Source organism: Cygnus olor, chromosome 27 (genome assembly GCF_009769625.2).
Source record: "Cygnus olor isolate bCygOlo1 chromosome 27, bCygOlo1.pri.v2, whole genome shotgun sequence".
Lineage (NCBI taxonomy): Eukaryota > Metazoa > Chordata > Aves > Anseriformes > Anatidae > Cygnus > Cygnus olor.
In genome coordinates this window covers 279,978-301,488 of record NC_049195.1, presented here as the reverse complement: position 1 = coordinate 301,488, position 21,511 = coordinate 279,978, and the positions used below count along the sequence as shown (strand labels likewise).

The window sequence follows — 21,511 nt, the reverse complement described above, 5'->3', positions numbered from 1 at the left end:
TTGATCGCCCACTGCTGCCTGCCGCTGCCCGCTTGCCTGCTGCTGCCAGCCATGGTACTGTTGCCACCCGTCTTCCCCTGGCATGGCGTCTTGTGGCCTTGGACACCCTGGCCCAGCAGCATCTTCCTCTCCTTGCCGGGGGGTTTCTCTGTCATCAGCCTCCTGTCCTGGGAGCTCTCTGCTGTCCCAGGGGTGCTGGTGGGTGCGGGGCACTTGACCCCCCGCTTGGTGCCGGTGGATATAGGGGCAGCCAGGGGGCTCTTGAGGGGACCCAGGGGGCGTTTGGGCAGGGGTCTCCTCTGGTCAGTGAGGACCTTGGGGTCGGGGAGGTTCTTGAGGGAACTCTGGGGGGGTTTGGGCAGGGGTCTACTACGGGCACTGAGGACTTGAGTGTCAGAGGACCTCTTGGAGGGACTCAGGGGTGGATTGGGTAGGGGTCTACGACGGGCACTGGGCAGGGGACTGGCTGCAGGGCTGAGGGCGGGGCTCACTGCCGGCACAACAGGGGACTGCACCGACAGCCCACCCGCAACCTTCTCGGGGCGCAGCCCAGGGGTTGAGGGTACCTCACCGAGGACTCCTGTGGCTTCCAGTCCCTGCGTGCTCGGCTCCTCGATGTCCTCGGAGAGGTCGGGCAGCTGGGAGAGGAAGCGGCTGAGGGCAGGACTGCTGGGGACACTGGGGAAGGCGTCCTGGGGCTCCACGGCCTCGAGCCAGCTGAGCAGCTCCTCCATGCCGGGGATGTCCAGGTCGGCCAGGAGCTGGTCGTGCACGTGCTGCAGCTGCTGGCTGTCCCCTGCCAGCTCTGGAAAGGCCTCGGCGAAGGCATCAGGGCCCAGCTCAGGCAGCTGCAGGGGCTCCTCAGGCACCTCTGGGGCTGTTGCCACTGAGGACGAAGCAAGAAAATCCCCCAAGACGGGCGATGTCAGCTTTCCCATGGCTCATGGGTGTGGGGCGACAACTGGCTGGCTGTGCCAGCGCCAAACTCACCATGGGGCGTCGCCGTCTGGGTGCTGCAGGTCGATGGAGCCAGGAAAGGCTCGGGGGGAGTGGGGTGAGGCAGCGGGGGCCCCTGGTCCTTGCTGAGCCCCACGGCGTGGTCGCAGGGCTCCGGCAGCTGCCCCTGGCTGCTGGTCACGGTGCGGGGCGTGGGGAGCGCCTGCCCCCGGAGCCGAGGCCCCGGGACAAGGGGTGGCGGGGGGCTGCGGTGGGCGGGGGCCTGCAACAGGCAGGTGCCTGGGGGGTGCAGGGGGTCCCCGTCGAGTATGGCCCTGGGCCCCAGCCCCAGCGCATGGTGGGGCACCAGTGTCCCCGTCACCATGGGCTGTCCCCACTGGCAGGTGGGCTTGTCTCAGGATGGCTGACAAAGGTTCATCTGAAGACAGGCTCTGAGAAGAACTGGGGAGAAAGGAGGCCAATACAGACAGACCACAGACACAGCCCAGACACAGCCCAGCCAGAGCCCAGCCAGAGCCCAGACACAGCCCAGACACAGCACGGACACAGCCCAGACAGAGAACAGACACAGCACGGACACAGCCCAGACAGAGAACAGACACAGAACAGACACAGAAGAGACACAGCGCAGATGCAGCATGGACACAGCACAGACAGAGCACAGATTGCACAGACAGAGCACAGACAGAGCACAGACACAGCACAGACAGAGCACAGGCAGAGCACAGACACAGAACAGGCACAGCACAGGCACAGCACAAGGACAGCATGGACACCGGAGCCGTTATCCCAGCATCGCAGCGCCAGGTGACAATGTGCTCCAGCAATAGAGCAATTCACATCATACAGTTCAAACCACTGGCTGTTCTCACTCCAAATTGAGGTGCCCATCAGAGTGCCATATCCTTCTGCATTCCTCACCAAGTGCACCCAGGTCCTTGAGCAAAAGCCATCCCATGGATGGGTTTGCCTTTGCCCGAGGCACGAATAACCCAGGCTGTCTTCCCCAGCATGTTCTTTCTGCGCACCACAGGGACTTTATCTCCTTCTGCAGTCCGTTAAGAGGTGGGACTGGGTAGGGCCGGATGGGTTGACAGCTCCCCTGCTCTTGACTAACCAGGTGGCTTTTGCTAAAGGTCTATCCCGACGTTGGAATGTCCCCGCACCCATTGCTTTCAGTGCAGTCTTTACCAGTCGATTGCATCCTTTGATTTTCCCAGAGGCTGGTGCACGATAGGGTATGTGATATAGCCACTCAAGGCCCTGCTCTTTGGCCCAGGTGTCCACGCAGCGGTTTTGGAAATGAGTCCTGTTGTGTGACTCCGTTCTTTCTGGGTGCTACGTCCCCATAAGGCTTGCTTTTCAAGGCCCAGGAGAGTCTGCTGGGTGCTGGCACGGGTTCCCCGCCTGATCCACCTGCTGGGAATCAGGGAGGTTCAGTTGGTGTCTTGTATTGGGTTTACGTGGACAGGTTCTGGTAGCGGGGGGCTGCAGGGGTGTCCTCTGCGAGGAGAATGCAGCAGCTGCCCCATGTTAGATAAGGGCCAGGTCCAGAGGGCTCCAAAGGGACCCGCTGCTGCCCAGAGCCGAGCCAAAAAGCGATGGTGGTGGCGCCTGCATGAGAGCTTATGTGAGAAAGGGGAAAAACACCTGCTGAACAAGAGCAGCTGGGACAGGGAGGAGAGAGAAAGCTCTCTGCAGCCACCAAGGTCCGTGCAGAAGGAGGGCAGGAGGTGCTCCGGGCGCCGGAGCTGAAGTTCCCCTGCGGCGTGTGGAGAGGCCTCTGGTGGAGCAGGCTGTCCCCCTGCAGCCCATGGGTCTCACGGCGGAGCAGATCTCCACGCTGCAGCCCGTGGAGGAGCCCACAGCGGAGCAGGTGGATGTGCCCTGAAGGAGGCTGCGGCCTGTGGAGGACCCCCGCCGGAGCAGGCCCCAGGCAGGAGGCTGACAGAAATAAGTTGTTTTTCTACTTCATCAGGATGTGTTTCTGTTGCCATGTTGACCTCAGTTCAGCATGGACGCCATTGCTTCAGTGAGTGTCTGGAACTTTTACATGAAAATGAAGCCAGGGATAAAAGAATGGGGGCTTGCTTAACCGTATTAATGATTTCTAAGTAAAACAATTATAATTATTAAAGCCAGGAATGAAATAATGGGGGCTTGCTTAATTGCATTAAAATAGATATTGCTGAGTGTCTTTTCTTACTAACCAAAATAAGGAGTCTCAGGGCCCCTCACAGAAGATGTTTCCTGACAAAAATGTGGAACCTCTCTCAAAAAGTGTCTGAGACCGACCTTGTGGTTTGGACAAGAGCCAAGGAGCAGCTGAGTCTGTACAAAGGCAGGGGGTCAACCAGTGGTGATGAAGAGGAGTTATCGGCCTTCATCCCCACGACCACCCGACAACCACCACCAGAAGGCACTGTGCAGGCGCAGATGGGAGGAGTTTATGGAAATTACTTCTTGGAGCTAATTTTGATACAAAGCAGGGATAGGTTATGTATATGTATAGGTGTATTGGGAAACTTCATGCATGTGTAACTTTTTACTGCATATAACCAAAGCAGGTTGCCACGTTAAGGTGCACATGCCTTTGGGAGCTATCCCGCATGCGCCCGGCGCCGAAATAAACCACATACCTACTTTATAACTTACATACTTTGAGTTATAGAGCTCTTCCACGGATCAAAAAGAGCTTTTTATTCAACATCATTTGTGCAAAATGAAACTGTCTTGAAAAAAAATCATTTAAATGCTCAGGTTTTTACAAACTTATTGGTATCTAAAACCGATGTTTTAATCTAACAGTTACTAAGCATCTATCAAACTCATTTAAAAAGTAACTGCTTTGCTGTCTTTACACCAGACATAATTTTCTGTATGCAAAGGAGTAGAGTGAGTATTTTGAAAATGGTTTTATTAGCTTTAGAAGAAAACTTCCTTATATGACAGATTGTCTAGAACAGGGAGCATATTTTGGATCTGGTTAAGGGAAAGCATTTCATAATATTGGTGCTTTAAAAAATCCTCTCCCCTCTTATACCCTTTTATAACCTCTTATAAAGCGTTTTTTACATGAAGGAGTGGCTAACAACTTAGCTGCATTGTACATCTTTCTAATAGATAAAATGCCTCTCTGTTATTGTCATCATTTTCACTCAAACATTTGTTCCTGTTTTGTGACACCAAATGGAACTGAAGATGGGAATGCTTCTTCTCCGAGTCTAAGTATTGAGCGTAACAGGTTCCACAGTGGACTTATTGGGATGATGAATTTTTAGAGCTTCAGAAAACACTCCGATACCTATAGCAATGTTTTTTATACCATTTCTCAGTGACTTCACCAATAACTGTGCTTGCCCAGCTGAAACTCTGCATCCTGTGTTAGAGGTGACATAGAGAACCACAGGAGTCTTCTACATAAAAAAGCAGCTAATTCCACACTATGCAAATGGGACAGATACTGCCTCCTTGTTTTCTGTATCTCAACTGAATCAACTAATTGTGAGAATTCTCACAAGCACTAGCCCTTGTTCTTGTGGGGGACTCCATCTTACCAGGTATCTGCTAGAAATACAATACAGCAGACAGAAAACAGTCTTGGAGGTTTCTGGAGTGTGTGGAAGATAACGTCCAGACACAGCTGGTGAGTGAGCCAACTAGGGAAGGTGCCCTCCTGGACCTTCGTCAGGAAGGAAATCCTAAAGGTGCAGGAGCAGGCTGTCCCCATGTGCCAAAAGACAAGCTTGCTGGACTGTATCCCATGGGAGGGACCCCATCTTGGAGCTGGGAAGAGAGTGACCGTGAAGGAGTGGCAGAGACAGAGTGCTTCGTGGGAAACTGCCCCATGGTGGGGAGCTGCACCAGCTGCAGGTGGTGCCCCTCGGGTGGGAGGTGCCCCCCAGGCGGCAGCTGCACCACGGCTGGGAGCTGCAGCACCTGCCCCTGGACCTCCGGCACCACGTGCCAGACGGTGGCCTGGGGCAGCACGTAGGAGAGGGTGGGTACCTGGGGGGGCTGCAAGGGCACCGCCATCGCTCCGGGGAAGCAGGGCAGCAGCCAGGCAGCCACCGTTGGCGGCTCAGCTGGGACAACGAAGGGGGAGTTGGGCGTCTGCGGCACCGGCGGCAGCCGTCTGGGGAATCTCTCTGCGAGGAAAAAGGGCGCTGGGCTGAGCTCTCGGGCACTGGGCTCGCCGCTGCTGTACCTGCCATGGTGGCTGGAGAGTGGGGCGGTTGGCTGGGGAACCCGGGCAACAGAAGCACAGAATGGCTGAGGTTGGAAGGGACCTATGAAGATTATCTAGTCCAACACCCCTGCCTGCAGGATCACCTAGAGTACATTGTGCAGGATAGCATCCAGGCAGGTTTTGCATATCTCCAGAGAAGTAGACTCCACAGCCTCTCTTGTAACCTGTTCCAGTGCTATGTCACTCACAGTAAAGAAGTGCCCTCTTAGATTCAGATAGAACTTCATCTCTGCTTCAGTTTGTGCCCATTGCCTCTTGTTCTGTTGCTGGACACAACTGAAAATAGACTGGTTCCATCCTCTTGACACACTCCCCTGAAAGATTTATATACATTGACGAGATCTCCCCTCAGTCTTCTTTTCTTGGCTAAACAGGCCCACTTCTCTCAGCCTGTCCTCGTACAACAGGTGCTCCAGTACTCTCATCATCTTAGAAGTCCTCCTCCGTGTCCCTCTTGTACTGGGGAGCCCAGAAATGGACACAATACACCAGGTAAACTCCAGGGGGTTCAACAGTGATCGCAACAGTGAATCTGTGGATCAACAGGGGATCCCAACAGTGATCACTCTGAATAACCCCTCACCACCAGGCTTGCTATGATTAGAGTTTTTGTACCCAAGCAGGCTTACCTTAAAAATCATTTTCCATCTGTATGATGATTTCCCATCCCAATGACCATTTTCCATGCCGAGGATAGTTTCCCACACCAATGGTTTCCCATCCCTAGGATTTCCCATACCCGCACTAACTTTTCATCCTAATAGTTATTTCCTATCCTAACTATTTCACATTCCAAGAATCTTTTGCTATTCCAATAACAGTTTCCCATCCCCAATCATTTCCTAAGACAATACCCCATCCCAACAATTTCCCATCTCTGATTTACTATGCCAAGGATTTCCCATCCCAATGAACGTTCATTCAGGTAGAAAACATTTCACACTGCAACAAAGTTTTCCCATCCCAATGATTTCCCATCCCTACAATGATTTCCCATCTGGACAACTCCCCATCCCAACGGTTTCTCGTCACAACTACCCTTTCATAATCCAGTGCTATCCCAACCCAACAATGTTTCTTCTCTTTGAACTCTAACCTAACCTGAACTCTAAACCTAACACAAATCTCTACCCCTATCACTAACCCTGAATATATGACTCACTTCCCTAAACCTAATCCTACCTAAACCATTCCCCTAACCATACACCACAATCTAAATCCTAACCCTAACACCTATTCCAGTTAGTCCTAACCTGAACCCAAACCCTGAAGCATAACCCTGATGCTAATTTAACATTAAGCCCAATCCTAAAACCTAACCTTAAAGTGAAACTTAAAACGCTACCCTAAAACTAACTCTAACCTAACACATAACCCAAACTCATTAAACCAAACCCAAACTCTATCCCTAATCATTAAACCAAATGATAACCCAAACACTAATCCTAAACATAATCCCTAAACCTACACTTGATCTGCTCCCCTGACCCTAACCATCAGCCATAAACCTAACCTTAACTCTTACCTAACCCTAATCCACTCAACTAACTCTAACTCCTAACCTTAACCCTAATGTTAATCCTAAACTTAATCTAAACCCTAATGCTGACCCTAGCCCCTAAACCTAACCCATACCCCATACCCCAACTTCAACGAAATCCTATCCTAACCCATAAGCCTAACCCTTACTCTAACAATAAACCTAAACTCGAAGCCTGAACATACTAACCTTAACATTAAACCTAAACCTAACCAAAACCCCTAACTTTAACCCAAACCAAAACTCTAAACCCTAACCATTAATCCTAACCCTTAACCCTAATTTTAAACCTAAATGTAACCATAAACAAAACTGCTAACAATTACTGTAACTCTAAACTTCACCCTACACTCAGCCCTAACCATTACACTGTTAACTCTAAACTGGCTCTAAACCTAACCCTACCCCTATCCCTAGAACTAATCCTAACCTAACCCTTGATCCTAGCCTTAACCCTTAATCCCTAACTCTTAATCTTAACTCTAATGCTAGCCCTAATGTTAATATTAACCCTAATGCTAATCCTAAAATCCAAACCACAACCTAGCCCTCACAATAACACTAATGCACTCCAGTAGCAAGCCTCCCCTGAACCTGACCCAAACTCCTAACCCCACCAGTAATGCTAATCCTAACCTTAATCCCCCACTCTAACTCAAACCTGAAGATCAATCTGAAAAGAAACCCCAACCTGAACAAGAGATAAAACTCTGGACCAAAAACTAGCAATAACTCACTGTAACCCTAACCATTAGGAGGAAATTCTTCACTGTAAGGGTAGTGAGGCACTGTAACAGGTAGCCAAGAGAAGTTGTGGCTGCCCCATCCCTGAAGATGTTCAAGGCCAGGCTAGATAGGGCCTTAGCCAACCTGATCTAATGGGTGGCATCCTTGCCTATGGGAGCGGGGTTGGAGTTAGATGATCTTTAAGGTCCCTTCCAAACCAAGCAATTCTGTGATTAACCAAAACCACTAACCCTAACCAAAAGTGTTAACCTAACTATTAACCCTAAACATTAAACCTAACCCTATCCCTAACTCTTAACGCTAAACCTAAGCATGTAATCCTAACCCAAACCATTAGCCCTAACCAAAATCATAAAGCTAACACCTAAGCCCAATACTAGCCTTCTAACCCTAACCCTGTAACCCTAATCCTCACCTCTAACCCTGACCATGAAAATGACCCCAACCCTAAAAACCCTAACGACAATACTAACCATGCCATAGCCTTAACCCTGACCCCTAACCCCCTTAAAATCCTACCACCCCCAAAACCCTACTCCCGAGTCCCAAGTACCTTCCCTCGCACCCACAGGCCATTCCTGTGCCACCCAACCTGCCCCCCAATATTGGCTCTCTGGGAAGGGGTGTCTGCCCAGCCTCAGCCCCTGGGGGCAGAATTGCCTGTGTAGGGCCAGCTCTGTCCCTCAGTGCCCCCTCCAAAGCCACGAAAACAGGTCTAGGTTCCACTACCTGATGGATCTCTTCTACACCCACACTGTTAGCAGGGCCCTGAGGGCATTCATAAGCCTCAATAGCCCTGACGAGCCCCACCCAGGGCCTCCACCTATGCCTGGGAGACCCATTTAAGCTCAGCCTTCACTCCCTGCCTGAGCTGCATCAGGAGTGCTGGTCTCCCTGCCTCATCACCTCAGACCTAGACCCAGTCCTGACTAGATTTCTTAGCTTGGCCTCAGACCTGCTTCAACACCATGAGCTTGCCTGGTGAACTCAACTCCTGGTTGAACCTGGCCATCATCTCCAGGTCTTATGTTTACCTCGTTGAGGTACTGCAGGACTCGGTTCTGGCTGGTGGCACTCCAGTGATCATCTCCCCTTAGGAAGCCTCCTGCTGCTCCCTAACACTTGTGTGTTAATTTAGTTTTTCTTTTGCTTCAGAGACTCCTCCTGCCCCCCCTCAAAGGTCCATCAAAGAAGTCTGTAGGTATTTATTATTGTTAAGCTCAGTATAAAAGATAAATCACTTCAGGGAAAGACCAGGCAAAAGAACAGGACTTAAGGAAGAATTGGAGACATGAATACCAGTCAGTGTGCTGGGAATTACAGGCAGACAGTGAGTGACACATGAAGCAGCGTTTTGCTAACAGGTACTGGTGGTTCACAGTGAGATTGCAGAACTCTGCTATCAAGGCCCAGGAAAGAGGTAATGGATCAAAGACGTCAGGCTGAACTGTAACTGTCCATCTGTATGGGCTCTGTGTTTAGGTAGGACCATGTCCATGATTTAAAAGTCTTTCTGAGGTGGGATTTCTCAGCAACGAGTCTGGGAGGAAAAAAATCTGCCACTGATGAGACAGTCCATAGCAAGAACAGGCCAGCTGGAGAGCAGAACTCTGTCCTGTGGGTAAGCCTCGATGCTCCTCTCTGCACAAGGCTCAGTCACCTTGTTTCACCGTGACATCAGACAAGTCCTCTGTACCCTCCAGTTTGAGATTCTGTGAAAATGAAAAAGCTAAGTTCAATAAAACCAGGCTCTTCCCTTCGAGTCTGAAGGTCCGGCCTGATGACTGCTCCAAAGCAGCTGAATAAAAACACAAGGAAGGTTCAGAACAACCCTAGCCCCTTCTGTCTCCGCTGTTGGTGCACAAGACCAAGGCCTCCCATTAGCCATTATACCAGCCTGAAACACTCCCAACACTTATAACAAGAATGCGCTCACCCCCACTGCTGCCAGACCCAGGGACAAGGAAGGACAGACAGAAGTTAGGCTGGAAATGCTGTGAGCACTAAACGATGGGCTTCTCATTCCCAGCATATCAACCTGATTTATGGTCCCTATAAACATGAAACAGGCTTAAGTTTTAAGGTCCTGATGTAAATATAAAATGGCCCAGCTCTTGGTGCTTTTTACTGTTTCACCCACTGCTCCTACCACATCTCCTGTACATGCGTTCTACTTACCTTCTCATTTGCCAAATGCAAGAGGCAGGTGAAGGCTAAAGGGACAGACAGATTTTTCACCATTGTAGAAGGCAGCCTATGGGAAGAGAAGGGAGGACATCAGGATGGCCAGAGCCTACTGAGACCATACAGATAAGAGCATGTCTGCAAACCATCAGGTCATCAAAGATTAACTGCATGTGTGACAGCTTCTTCCCATGTCTCTGGTTTTCTCTACCTTTTCCCTCCCACTAGCAAAATGCAACCTATAGCTTCCTCAGACAAACCCAGAGAGCGAGAGAAGATTTTCCCCCATCAGGGTTCAGTTAGCAGATTGTAACAAACACATGGGTCAGGGTTTGCCCAAGCTCAGCTGAAAACTGCCTCATATTCAGTCCAACCTTTGTTAGGGCTTCTCTACCTGTGAAGCAGTTCCTTAGTGATGTCGCTGAAGGCCTTCTCGCCTGTTACCACCGATGGGTCTCTCTCTTTCTCCATATCTTCAATCTATTCAGCAAAAAGACAGACACTGCTGAGACAGATTTTGCTCCCCAGGATGCAGCCTCATGCTCAGAGAACAACCACTGCAAGTCACTGCTCACAGTCCATCCTTAACAACCACCCCATGGGAGCAAGACTACTAGAAAGGAATTGCCACTAAACTTGCCCAAGAACAGAGCTAAGCGCTGTTACCTGCAGGACATTCTCTGATCCTTGGTCCTGTTAAGGTACGTGGCTCCGCCTGCACTCACCTCTGCCAATGTGTGTTTTTTTCCTGTATCAAGTAAGATGTCCCACATGTTTTGCTTTAACATCTTCATGTCCATTTTCTTGGCTGTCTTTGCATACTGAATTGCTATCTTATTGACCTGAGGAAAAGACATTCAGGCTTAGCAGACAACATCTGAGCAGAGGCAGCAGTAGTACCCTCAGTCACAAACATAGGAACAATTAAAATGTGATTTTCCCCATGGGAACAGTGAATGCTATCTTACTACTAAACCCTTGATTTTTTTTTTTTTTTTTTTTTTTTAACTCCCTTCTCTTACCTGAGCTATCATTTGAGGATGAAGTATCCAGTAGCAAACCCAGGAGATCCTGAACCAGGGACACTGGTGTCTCAGGATTTCTAACCACCCAAGGCAGTGAGCAGTTCACATCTGAGCAACAGCACAAGTCCTTACCTTCTGGGGCTCAGCAATGAGGTTCAGCTCTCCATACATTGCAATATCAACACCAACAACCCCACTGAACTCCTCGTCTTGACCCTCAGAGTGAGCATTAAGGTTGAAATCCTCTGTTTGGCCCATGAATTGAATGGGATCATTGTCATCATCGCTGTCTGCAGCCTGATCAAGAACAGATACAGCAGTGAGGCCACCAAGACATCTTTGAGGAGCCAGAGATGCCCTGCACTGAGATAACAAGAGCACACAGCCTACAGGAGAGTGGTAATACCTGCCCACTTTTCCTGTGGAAGAATCTTCTTCAGCCTCTCCCCACACCTTTTAGCTTGTGCTAAGGCTAAACCCAAGGGAGATCTAGAGCACATAATATCAAAAGGCTGTTCTACTAGCAGAATTGACAGAGATGAGGGCTCTCCTGCCAGCATGGGACCAGCTGAGATTTGTCACAAAACACACTCAGGAGGTTGTATTGGCCTGACAGAAAATTGAAGCTTTAGAGGAAACGTATTTCAGCAGGAGCTTGAAACAGCTGGGAGCAAGTGTCACTGTGCAGAGATGACTGCAGAGGCGAGTAATAGCATTTACTCCTCCTTCAGGGTAGGTATGTATGGAAAAAGCACAGAACAAAGTTTCTGCAGCAAGCTGTCAGGCAAATTCCAAGGGCAGACAGTTTAGTTGATGTTGTTAGTGTAGCAGTGAGAGTGAGGGGATAGAATTGTACACAGAGAACCTCCTACAGCTTTGTTACAATCTGATGTCAATTCTATTTCACTAGTAACTAATGCTGGACATAGATTCTTCCTAAATTACTCCTATCACATGTCAAATATTGATAACAGAAAAACCTTGTCCCGGTTACCTGCACTGCAGGGCAGAAATTGGAGGTGTCATTGGGGTTGTTGTAATCATACTCGCCGATCTCATCTTCGTGATCCAATGAGCTGCCTGGCTTAGGCAGCCTGCAGAGCTGCAGAGGTGAGACTGGGGGGTCAGGAAAGGAAAAACTCTAGATATTTCCCAAAGCAATGCCTACACCTTGTTAATTCATCGCTACCCCTTTTCCCAGTCTGCTGTCTCTTCCTCCTCCTTGTGTATCAGCTCACCACCAACTCCCTCGTAAAGCAAAACATCCAAGCACAGGCCACTCAGCATGCATAAGAGGGCTAGTTCAGTGACTGGCATCATGCTGGCTCATCTCCCAGCCTGAGGAGCATCCCAGAGCACTTCAACCAGATCAAGAGTGGTTTTGTGCAAAATCCTCTTGGCAATGGTTCCACAAAGACTCTTACCGTAACAAGTGGTTTGAGAAACAGCTGGACAAAATTGTTAGGGTTATAGTTGAAGTCTGCAGGAAGCGTGGTGGCCTTCCTGTTCCGGCTTTCTGGAATGGATTTTTTCAGAGTTAAAGCTGCCTGTGGAAGACGTTAAATACCATTATCCAGCAATATCCAGTACTCTCCAGTATTATACCTGCAATATCCAGTACTCAGAGGATTAACACACAAGTAAGTGCTTTGAACACAGGTCTTTGTTCAAAAGGAGAAAAGTTCTGACATGTTTCCAAAGAGGAGTCCTACAATAGTCCAGTCAGTGCATCCAGTGACTTTAGCACAGCATCCTGGGACACACAACGGGGCCTGAAGGGTGTCTCTTACTTACAGGTATTAGCCAAGTAGAATCCATCCTGATTCTTTATTCCAAGGTTGGAAAATCTGTTTGTAACATACGTTGGAGTCAGAAGACCCCTCTCCAAGGAACATGCATGATATTGGGTATACAGAGCCAGTTTCACAGGAGAATGAGACAAGCCACTTGCAGATGACAGTGCTAAAACACAAATATGGCCAAAGACAGAAGAGAGAGGCAGAAACTCAGTGCATACCTTGGTCTTACGGAAATACGTCTCAAAGTCAATATCCTCATCAAAGTTTACTTCAAATACTTTCTTTGCATTCTTCTTCTTGTTCTGTTGTTCAGAGACAGCACCAGCTGCAGAAAGGAAGGAAACAGTACTTTGTGACAATGAAGACAAACTCAATCCCATCTTGAGCACTGGCTCCACACAGACAGGTCACCTGTGTCCTTTTACAAACAAGGTCTTTTTTCTTTGTTAGGGAAAGCAATAAGTGGTGTCCTCTGCGTCACATTTTAATGGGATCAATATTCTCTTTATAGAAGCAGAAAATTATTTATTTATTTATTTATTTTTACACAGAAGGTGGGGAAAAAACACAGGATCTGTACTAGTACTATCACATCCTATTGCTGCAGTGAGACACCCCCTCAACTTTGAGCATCATTAACAAATGCAAAAAATAAAGAACACATTAGACATCAAAGTATCCACACACGACTTAAAGCCCTTCTGGTGCCTGAACTCAGTACTGCTTCCAATCAGGCTAGAAAAGAGCCATGCAGACACGTCCCATCTTTACTGTCTGTGCTTTATGAATCACATACTGCCCATCTCCAACCATAAGTAGGACCTGGCAGTAGCTGGATCTTCTAGTATACGAGCTCCTGTCTCTAAATACATACATTTGTGGTGAGGTTTGAAACGCCAGTGGTCTGGGCCAGCCCACATTGAGAGAGTTCGGGGACTGAAGTAGGAGTATTCCCCTGGCTTCATGGAGAGATGAAGGCACATGGTTCTGATGTCTCCCTCTCCAAAAGGAACTGCATCAAGTCTGGAAAGAGCACAAGTTGCTGAGTGAAATCCTTCCTTTGACACACAACAGGCCTAAACATGTGTTTAATACCCAGACCAGGTCTGTACAGACATCTCCTGGTCCCTCTGCCAGCACGTGTGCAAGATTCTTGCTCTCTAATCAGCAAACAGTACTGTGGGTACTGCACTCTCTGAAGTCTGTGAGGCTACAGCAAAAACAGCAGTGGGTTTGTCAAAGGGCAGGCTGAAAATGGGAGCAGAGTGAGTAGATAAGCAATCACTCTGGGAAAATGCAACCACACAAAAAGGTTCTCTTGGGAGTCAAAGACATACATTCCTCAATGTACCTGAAACTTGATCAGAAAGTAAGCTATAGCCAGATGGAAAGCATGCACAGTAACCTAAAGAACCCCATGCGAGCTGTCTTAACTTGTTGCTTGCTATCAAAGCAAAACTATAGATTTTCATTGATTACTCACCTCTTGCTCTCATGGACTGTCCTGAAGGACTTGTTTTCTGTGAATTCCCCAATCTCATCTGCTACTTTACTCCTGGGTGAGTCAGTGTTGAAGTCACCATCTGGCAGCATGGGACCACCATCTTCCACATAACTGTCTATCTCTGCATTGATGTTGAACACTTGATCACTCTTCTTAAATTTATCCAACAGGGCTGACACTGACTGTAAGATAAGAAGGTGTTCAGGGGAAAAGTTGCAGGACACCCACAAGCCCGCAGCACATCCCACTGCCCTGTGCATCTCTGAGATCGCCTTGGGGTGACAACTGTGAGCACAGAATACAGCTCAAGTATCCCGCCCTGCTCCAAGCCAACTAATATACCTCATCATGAGATTCAGCATCCCAATGCGTAAACTGGAAACCAGCCAGTGAAGAGCAGATGGGGCGTTTTTCAATGCACTGTGATAGCAGCACTAGAGACAAGAATGAGATATTAGACACAGGATAAAGTAACTGGTAGCTAAAACAAATGCTAGGTGTTAAATCGTTCTTAAAGTCGCATACATAGGCAGCTCTTCTTGCATTTAGGGCAGGGCTCACTGCAAAAGCACTTGGATTTATTCCTCAGCAGCAAGGTAGGTTCAACTACTTCTCTAACTGACGGATGGGCATAATGCTGCGAATCTTATCAGTGCAGTAGGGTTTGGTAGTATCAGCAGGGTTAAAGCAGTCTAAAAAGGTCAGTCCTTAACTGGAATACGCCCATCTTAATCGCTGTGCAAGCTCAGACCACATGTATGCGCTGTGTGACAGGCCTGCTCGAGGTTAAGCTACAGGCAGAGATCTAAAACCTACAAGGGTCCTGGTTTGTCAGCAACCAGTATCAGCTTGAGCAGGATCGTAACAAGGGTGCCACAGGGGAGCCAAACAGTCAAAACAAAAGCACAAGCAAGCTGGCTGAGACTAAAATCAGCATGCTGGGAAGATGAAAAAGATCAAAAGGTCTGGATGGGCCAATTACTTAGTGGTTATCAGCACTCACAGTTTAAATCTGTCACTGTCACAGGATCATAGTTTGGCAGAGTGACGGTTGCCGAAGATGGGAGAGGCACGATCTCCGAGTCAAAGAGGAGCTTACTGTGGCAACTTTGTGTACGCAGGCTGGTGAGGAAAATGCCAGCTGTGCTGCATTCATCAAAAGATGCTGATGTTTTCTGAAACATGGGGTCAACCTACACGTATGGAATGAAGTAGAGAATCAAGGAACGGAGCAGACAGACGGTGAGACATACATCTCTGCAGAAGACTTTTAAGTACAAAACCAAAGGGAGAATGATCCATGCATCTTTTTCAGCGAGGACAGCGCTCTCACGGCTGCCTCACGCAGGAGGATTAAATGCAAGAACAATCTTGTTATAATAGCAGAATTCAGAGATGCATGTGAATATTACAGCCCAAGAGAGGACTGCACAGTAAGGAAAACAAGAGAAAACTGAAGAATGAAGTGATGTTTCCTTCTTTCACCCACCACTACAGCAGCTCCACCTCCACCCACCTCACATCTGCGATTATGATCTGTCACATTGATGTTGTTCAAGTTCTGCTCAATGGTTTTGAATGAATGCTTTTTCTTTGTCTGGACTCTCTTGACAGTACCAGAAGCTGCATTGTCTTCTTCTAAAAGTAGAAGTTATAGTTAGAAAACTTGCAGTTTGTATAGCCAAATGTATGCACACATACAAAAACCCAGCAGGTATGAAGTTACCCACATAGGTATCTAATTAGCATGAACCACTAACGTTTCATTGGCTGTATGCTGTAATTCTTTTTATCATGTATATTTTGTCTTAACAGCACATGATTGTTTTGAAGCAAAGGACAGCAAAGACTAGGGTACTGCACGCTCAAATATTTCAGATCAGGCTCCCCCTTGTTTGCATTCAAATTTAGCTGGCCAAATCATTAAATACAGGACTGAGCATCCAACTCGGGTTCTCATCTCAACCTCCCTTGCTCAAGAATCCAAACTAATTCAGTATTTCCCAGCCCTTGAAAAGAATCAAGCTAGCGGTACTGTCCCAGATATAGAGCAGTGCTTCAGAAACGTAAGCTAAGTGCTTCAAAATTCATGGGTGCTGCATTAAGTACACTGACGTTTCTTACTTGTAGGTGGAACCAGGAACAGCTTAACGGAAAATAAGTGAATGGCACACCTCCTTTTGGGCTCTCCATATCTTCTGTAGGTGTCGAGTCCTTGCCCAAGCCTCCAAGAACTTTGTACATATCTGCATGGACTACATCCACACGCACAGCATAAATCTTCGCGCTGGCATCAAGGGTGCCAGCTGCTATCTGACAGAGGAAAACAGGATGCAATTGTTAGAGTTAGAAAGACAAAACAAGACAAAAGATGCAAATGCAGAAGACAAGCAGCAGACCTGAGCTTCTGAACTCTTGTATTACAAGCAGAACCGTGAGCACCTATAAAGATTTATCCAGAAATCTATCGGAAACCTAGGTACGCAGCAGGGGTCAAGATGTATCTTCCCAGGCAGAGGATACAGTTTGTTTTATCAAGGCTTTTGGAAGGGATCACACAGAATACTTAAAGTTGCCAAGATTAAGCAAGGAGAAGAAACAGAAAGGTGCAATTTGTGTCTGCAACCTCTCTCTTCCACCTTCTTTTGGGATATCCTCTTGGTATCGTTCTGTTTTTTCCAAATTACATAGTCAAAAGAAGCGAAGCGCAGGAGATGCCAAGTGACCTTTTCAGATCACAGGTCAACCCAGAAAGGTGAAGAAACACCCACTCCAAACCTGCACACTGTTTCCTGTTTCTTCCTCAGTTTCATCAATTATAAGATACCTAGCTCACCAGTTCCTTGAGGCCATGTTCAAAATCCCTGCCAAGAATTCATCTCTCCCTCATAGCATCAGTGAACTATGAATAGAACTATAAATAATCTTTGCCCAGGCAAGTTCTGAAAGGTTGGATGTGGTGTTTAGGGTGGGTGACATTGTTAGTAGAGCGATGGTTGGACCAGATGATCTTGGAGGTCTTTTCCAACCCTAATGATTTTATGTTTCTATACCCTGATGGCTCCTACACTCAGGTCACACTATCTTCTTTTCTTTTACAACCAGTAACAGAACACGGCTGTAACACCCAGTATTTACCTCAGAAGCCTCACAAGTCTTATTCTTAAACGAGCTCTCCTTTTGAAGGACCATAACTGAAAGGAGAATTTAGCCTTTAATTTCTGTAGTACAAAAGCGTTCAGCCCCATAAGGTTCTGCTAAAAACAACTGTGCTGCCTCTACCAGATCTCTTACTGAAAGTTTAATTATTTGAGGTTTTTATTTACTAAAGCTTAGTTAGCCTTAGTTAGTACAGATCAGGGACAAAACACTGCAGTGACCAGGAAGTAATTTCTCTCACCTTGAAGTTCGTCAGTTCAGAGTCCTTCTGTTTCAGTATATCTGTCATATAGTCTATCAGGTATAAGCCAAAAACATTCTTGGTGTTGATTTTCTGAAACAAAGCACACTTGGGAATCAACACCTGGAAAACCACAGCTGTCAATCTGCCTGTGAACCATCATTCTGCAGGAGAGGTTGCAGCAAAACCTGACTGCGTGTGCACCGTGCCACATCCTACTTAATTACGCTTGAAAAGCGGTAACAGAGATTCAAATCCAGACCTATCATGGGGCTGTGACGTGGCCCAGGGGACCTCGAGGAAGAACTGATGTCACTGCTTGGTGAGAGGTCAAAAACCCTTCTTGGCCCTAGGCCCCTGCACAAGCAGCTCAGCAGCAAGGGGCTGATGCGGGACCCAGCGGCGGGGGCTCGACGAGCAGCACTTCCCGAGGGATGCCAACTCACGTTCTCGGTGAACAGCTTGATGCAGGTGGAGTAGTGGTCCGAGATCTGCGCATTCGTCCACCGCGGCACCACCGACAGCGACACATCCACCTGCCTGAGGGAAGCACGGGTCTGCCCCGGGGAGCCGGGCCTCTCCCCCACCCCCGCCCCGCCGAGCGCGACCCCCGCCCTCCCACACCGACCCCGGGGGCCCACCCGTACCCGGGCACCGAAGAGACGAGGCCCAGCGCCGCCTCGGTGCTGCCGAGCTGCAGGTCCGCGGCCCGCGAACGCCGCCGCTGCCGCCTCTCCCGCTCGTCATCGTTGCCGGGGCAGTCGCTCAGCGTGGGGGTGGCCGAGCTGCCGAGCGGCCGCGGGGCGGGAGACGCGAGCCCGCCGCCGCCGCCTCCCCGCCGGGGGGTCGCGGCGCTCATCCCGACAGCGGGCACCGGCCGCGGCCTCCCCGCCGCCGCCGCCGCCTCCCGCCCTCTCTTCGCCTGCGGCCCAATGGGCACGCGGCTCCCCGCCCGCCCCGCGAGTCGAGCGCGGCGGCTCCCGACCCGCCCCGTCCCCCCACGCGGCGCCGCCGCTTCCCGGTTTGAATTCGCCGCGCGCGCGGCGGCACTGCGCAGGCGTCGGGCGTAACGGCCGCGGCGGGGCGGGGCGGGGCGGGGCGGGGCGGGGCGGGCCCTGCCCTTCCCCGGCCCTTCCCCGGCCCTTCCCCGGCCCTTCCCCTGCCTGTCCTTTGGTGCGTTATTCAGTCTTGGGGCCGAGATTTCCCCTTGGAAAACACATTATAATTGACGAACGCTTGTTTCAGCTTACACGTACCAAAACGAAACAACAACAAAAATCTAATTAATGAGATTTTGTTGTTGTTGTCAGTGTAAAAGCCTTTAAAAGCCTGTAAAAAGCCTGTAAAAAGTGTTGTCAGTGAAAATACGGCGAGGCACTGGAACAGGTTGTGGATTCCCTGTCCCTGAAAGTGCTCAAGGCCAGGCTGGATGGGGCCCTGGTCAACCTGGTCTGGTGGGAGGTGTCCCTGCCTATGGCAGGGGTTGGACTGGAGGATCTTTAAGGTCTGACCCAAGCCATTCTCTGACTCGCGGCTCTCTGAGTTCCTAGGCACGTCCCAGTGGTGGGTCTTGGGGCTTCCCAGGCTCAGGGAGGAGAGGGAGACCCTGCCCTGGCCCATCTGAGTCCTCTCCCACTTAGGCTGGACAGCACTCAGCGGCTCATGTGTCAGTGCCATGCTGCTGGGGATAGCTTTGTGTTTTTTTTTTCAATATAATTTTCAATGGATCCTTATCTTATTCATTCCTGGCAAATTTTACGTGAGAATGATGTGATATGGGTTATGTAGTTGTTGGGTAATAATGTTTCATATAACCTTTTTAAAACCTGAGTTGTGAAATGGCTCCCCTGGTCTGAATTGATCTTTTCTGGAGCTCCAAACTTGGTCACCATGACTTTTAATAAGAACTTTGCTACACTGCTTGCATCTGCATTCCTAGTGGGGACAGTCTTTTCTTTGGTGTGTGCTGCCTGCCTGATGCAGAACACTAATCTTTTCTGGGAGACTAATAGCCTTCTAACAAATTCTTGATCTGTTCAGCGTCTGCTCTCTGGCTGCCGCTGGAGGTCACGAAACCTCTTTGTTTCCACAACTGTCCTTAGTGCGGTACATACCAAAAGCATATTTCAAGTCTGTATAGATGTTTACTTCCTTCCCTCATCCTTCACTGCAGGCTTCTGTCAGTGCTATCAACTCAGCTGCTGAAACACCTCCTCCATTAGGGAAATGATAGGGAGAGAGCCCCCCACCAAAATTTGCAGTAGCTTATATGCAATTTCCAACAAAAAGGCTTGCAAACACCTCCAATCACATCATTACATGCATCCTAACTCCACAATTCATATTCCCTCATGCGCAGTGGAGCTTCTGGTGCAGTACAGGTGCAGGCGTTAGGTTGGCTCCAGTCCTCTGTTTGTGTCTCCTGAGACATTGCTTTTCTCCAGGGTTGAAGTTTTCTCAAAACAGAACTTTTGGTGTTGTCACATAATGGGTTACTGCTCTAGTACATCCTGCCAGTGTTTACAGCTAGTGTTTACAGCTCTTGGCAGAGACAAAGTGATTAGTTCCTAACTTCTAAGCAGAGCAGTTAACTATTCCCTTGCAGAGCAGGTAATGCAGAGCAGGACAGAGCAATTAACTGTTTCATAGAATCATTGCCTCTCCCCAGCTTTCCTGTAGGCCCCTTCTAGGTACTGGAAAACTTCTATAAGGTCTCCCCAGAGCCTTCTCTTCTTCAGGCTGGAAAACCTCATCTTCCTCAGCCTGTCTTTGTAGGAGAAGTGCTCCAGCCCCTTGACCATCTTCATGGCCCTCCTCTGGAATCATTCTAATACTTCCAGGTCCTCCTTGTGCTGGGGGCCTCAGAGTTGAATGCAGGGCTCCAGGTGGGGTCTAATGAGAGCAGAGCAGAGGGGAACAATCACCTCCCTTGCCCTGCAGGTCACACTGATTTTGATGCAGCCCATGCTATGGCTGGCTTTCTGGGCTGCAAGTGCACATTGCTGGCTCACGTTGAGTTTCTCATCAACAAGCACCCCCAGGTCCTTCTCATCAGGGCTGCTCTTAATCAATTCTCCGCCCAGCCTGTGCTTGGCATTGGGATTGTCGCAGCCCAGATGCAGGACCTTGCACTTGTCCTTGTTGAACCTCATGAGGTTCACACAGGCCTATCTCCCAAGCCTGTCCAGGTCCCTCCGGATGACATCCCTTCCCTCCAGTGTGTCAGCTGCACCACACAGCTTGGTGTCATTGGCAAACTTGCTGAAAGTGCACTCAATCTCAGTGTCAATGTTGCCGACAAAGATGTTAAACAGTGCCGGTCCCAATACTGAACCCTGAGGAACACCACTCATCACCAGCCTTCACCTGGACATAGAGCTGTTGACCACAACACTTTGTGTGCCACCATCCAACCACTTCCTTATCCACTGAGTGGTCCATCCATCAAATCCACATCACTAATTTGGAGACAAGGATATTGTGCAGGACAGTGCTTATCCACCAACCCTTATCCACCTATGCTATAACCCTGTTGTAGAAGGCCACCAAATTTGTCAGGCATAATCTGCTCTTAGTGAGTCTATGTTGGCTGTCACCAATCACCACCTTATTTTCCATGTGCCTTAGCATAATTTCCAGGAGGATTTGCTTCATGATCTTGCTGGGCATAGAAATGAGACTTCCTTTTTCCCTTTTTAAAAATGGGGGTTATGTTTTACCTTTTCCAGTCTCTGAGAACTTCACTGGACTGCCACAACGTGTCAATATGATGGACAGTGGCTTACTACTTCACTGACCAGGCCCCACAGATCCATCTTATCAGGCCCCATGGACTTGTGTACCGTTAGGTTCCTTAGATGGTCTTGCACTGGATCTCTCTCCTACTGGGCAGTTCATCATTTTCCCAGTTTGTGCCTTTGCCTTCTGTGACTTGGGCTATGTGACTGGAGCTCTTGTCAGTGAAGACTGAGGCAAAAAAGTTGAGTGCCTCAGCCTTCTCCCTGTCAGTTGTAGCCAAGTCTCCTGTTTTGCTCATCAAGGGGGTGCAGTCACTTTTATCTCCTTTTTTTTGACCTATGTATTTGAAGAAACCCTTCCTGTTATCT

At 48.9% G+C, this 21,511-nt stretch overlaps 1 protein-coding gene across 2 annotated transcripts; it reads right to left on the bottom strand.

The window, feature by feature from the left end:
- Positions 1 to 8,683: 8,683 nt before the first annotated feature.
- Positions 8,684 to 18,322, bottom strand: NCAPH (non-SMC condensin I complex subunit H). 2 transcript variants are annotated; one of them, XM_040538478.1, is made up of 17 exons: positions 18,047 to 18,322; positions 17,852 to 17,945; positions 17,406 to 17,498; positions 16,180 to 16,318; positions 15,522 to 15,643; positions 15,009 to 15,198; positions 14,348 to 14,439; positions 13,985 to 14,187; positions 13,376 to 13,524; positions 12,720 to 12,826; positions 12,127 to 12,249; positions 11,697 to 11,804; positions 10,835 to 10,999; positions 10,403 to 10,519; positions 10,072 to 10,157; positions 9,672 to 9,747; positions 8,684 to 9,205 (listed from the first exon to the last, which is right to left on the bottom strand). In XM_040538478.1, exons 1-17 carry the CDS (start codon positions 18,262 to 18,264, stop codon positions 9,146 to 9,148), a joined length of 2,142 nt encoding a protein of 713 aa, XP_040394412.1. In that variant the 5' UTR covers positions 18,265 to 18,322; the 3' UTR covers positions 8,684 to 9,145. The 2 variants fall into 2 exon arrangements, with proteins under 2 accessions (XP_040394412.1, XP_040394413.1); XM_040538479.1 differs by having other exon boundaries at positions 18,053 to 18,322.
- Positions 18,323 to 21,511: the final 3,189 nt, after the last annotated feature.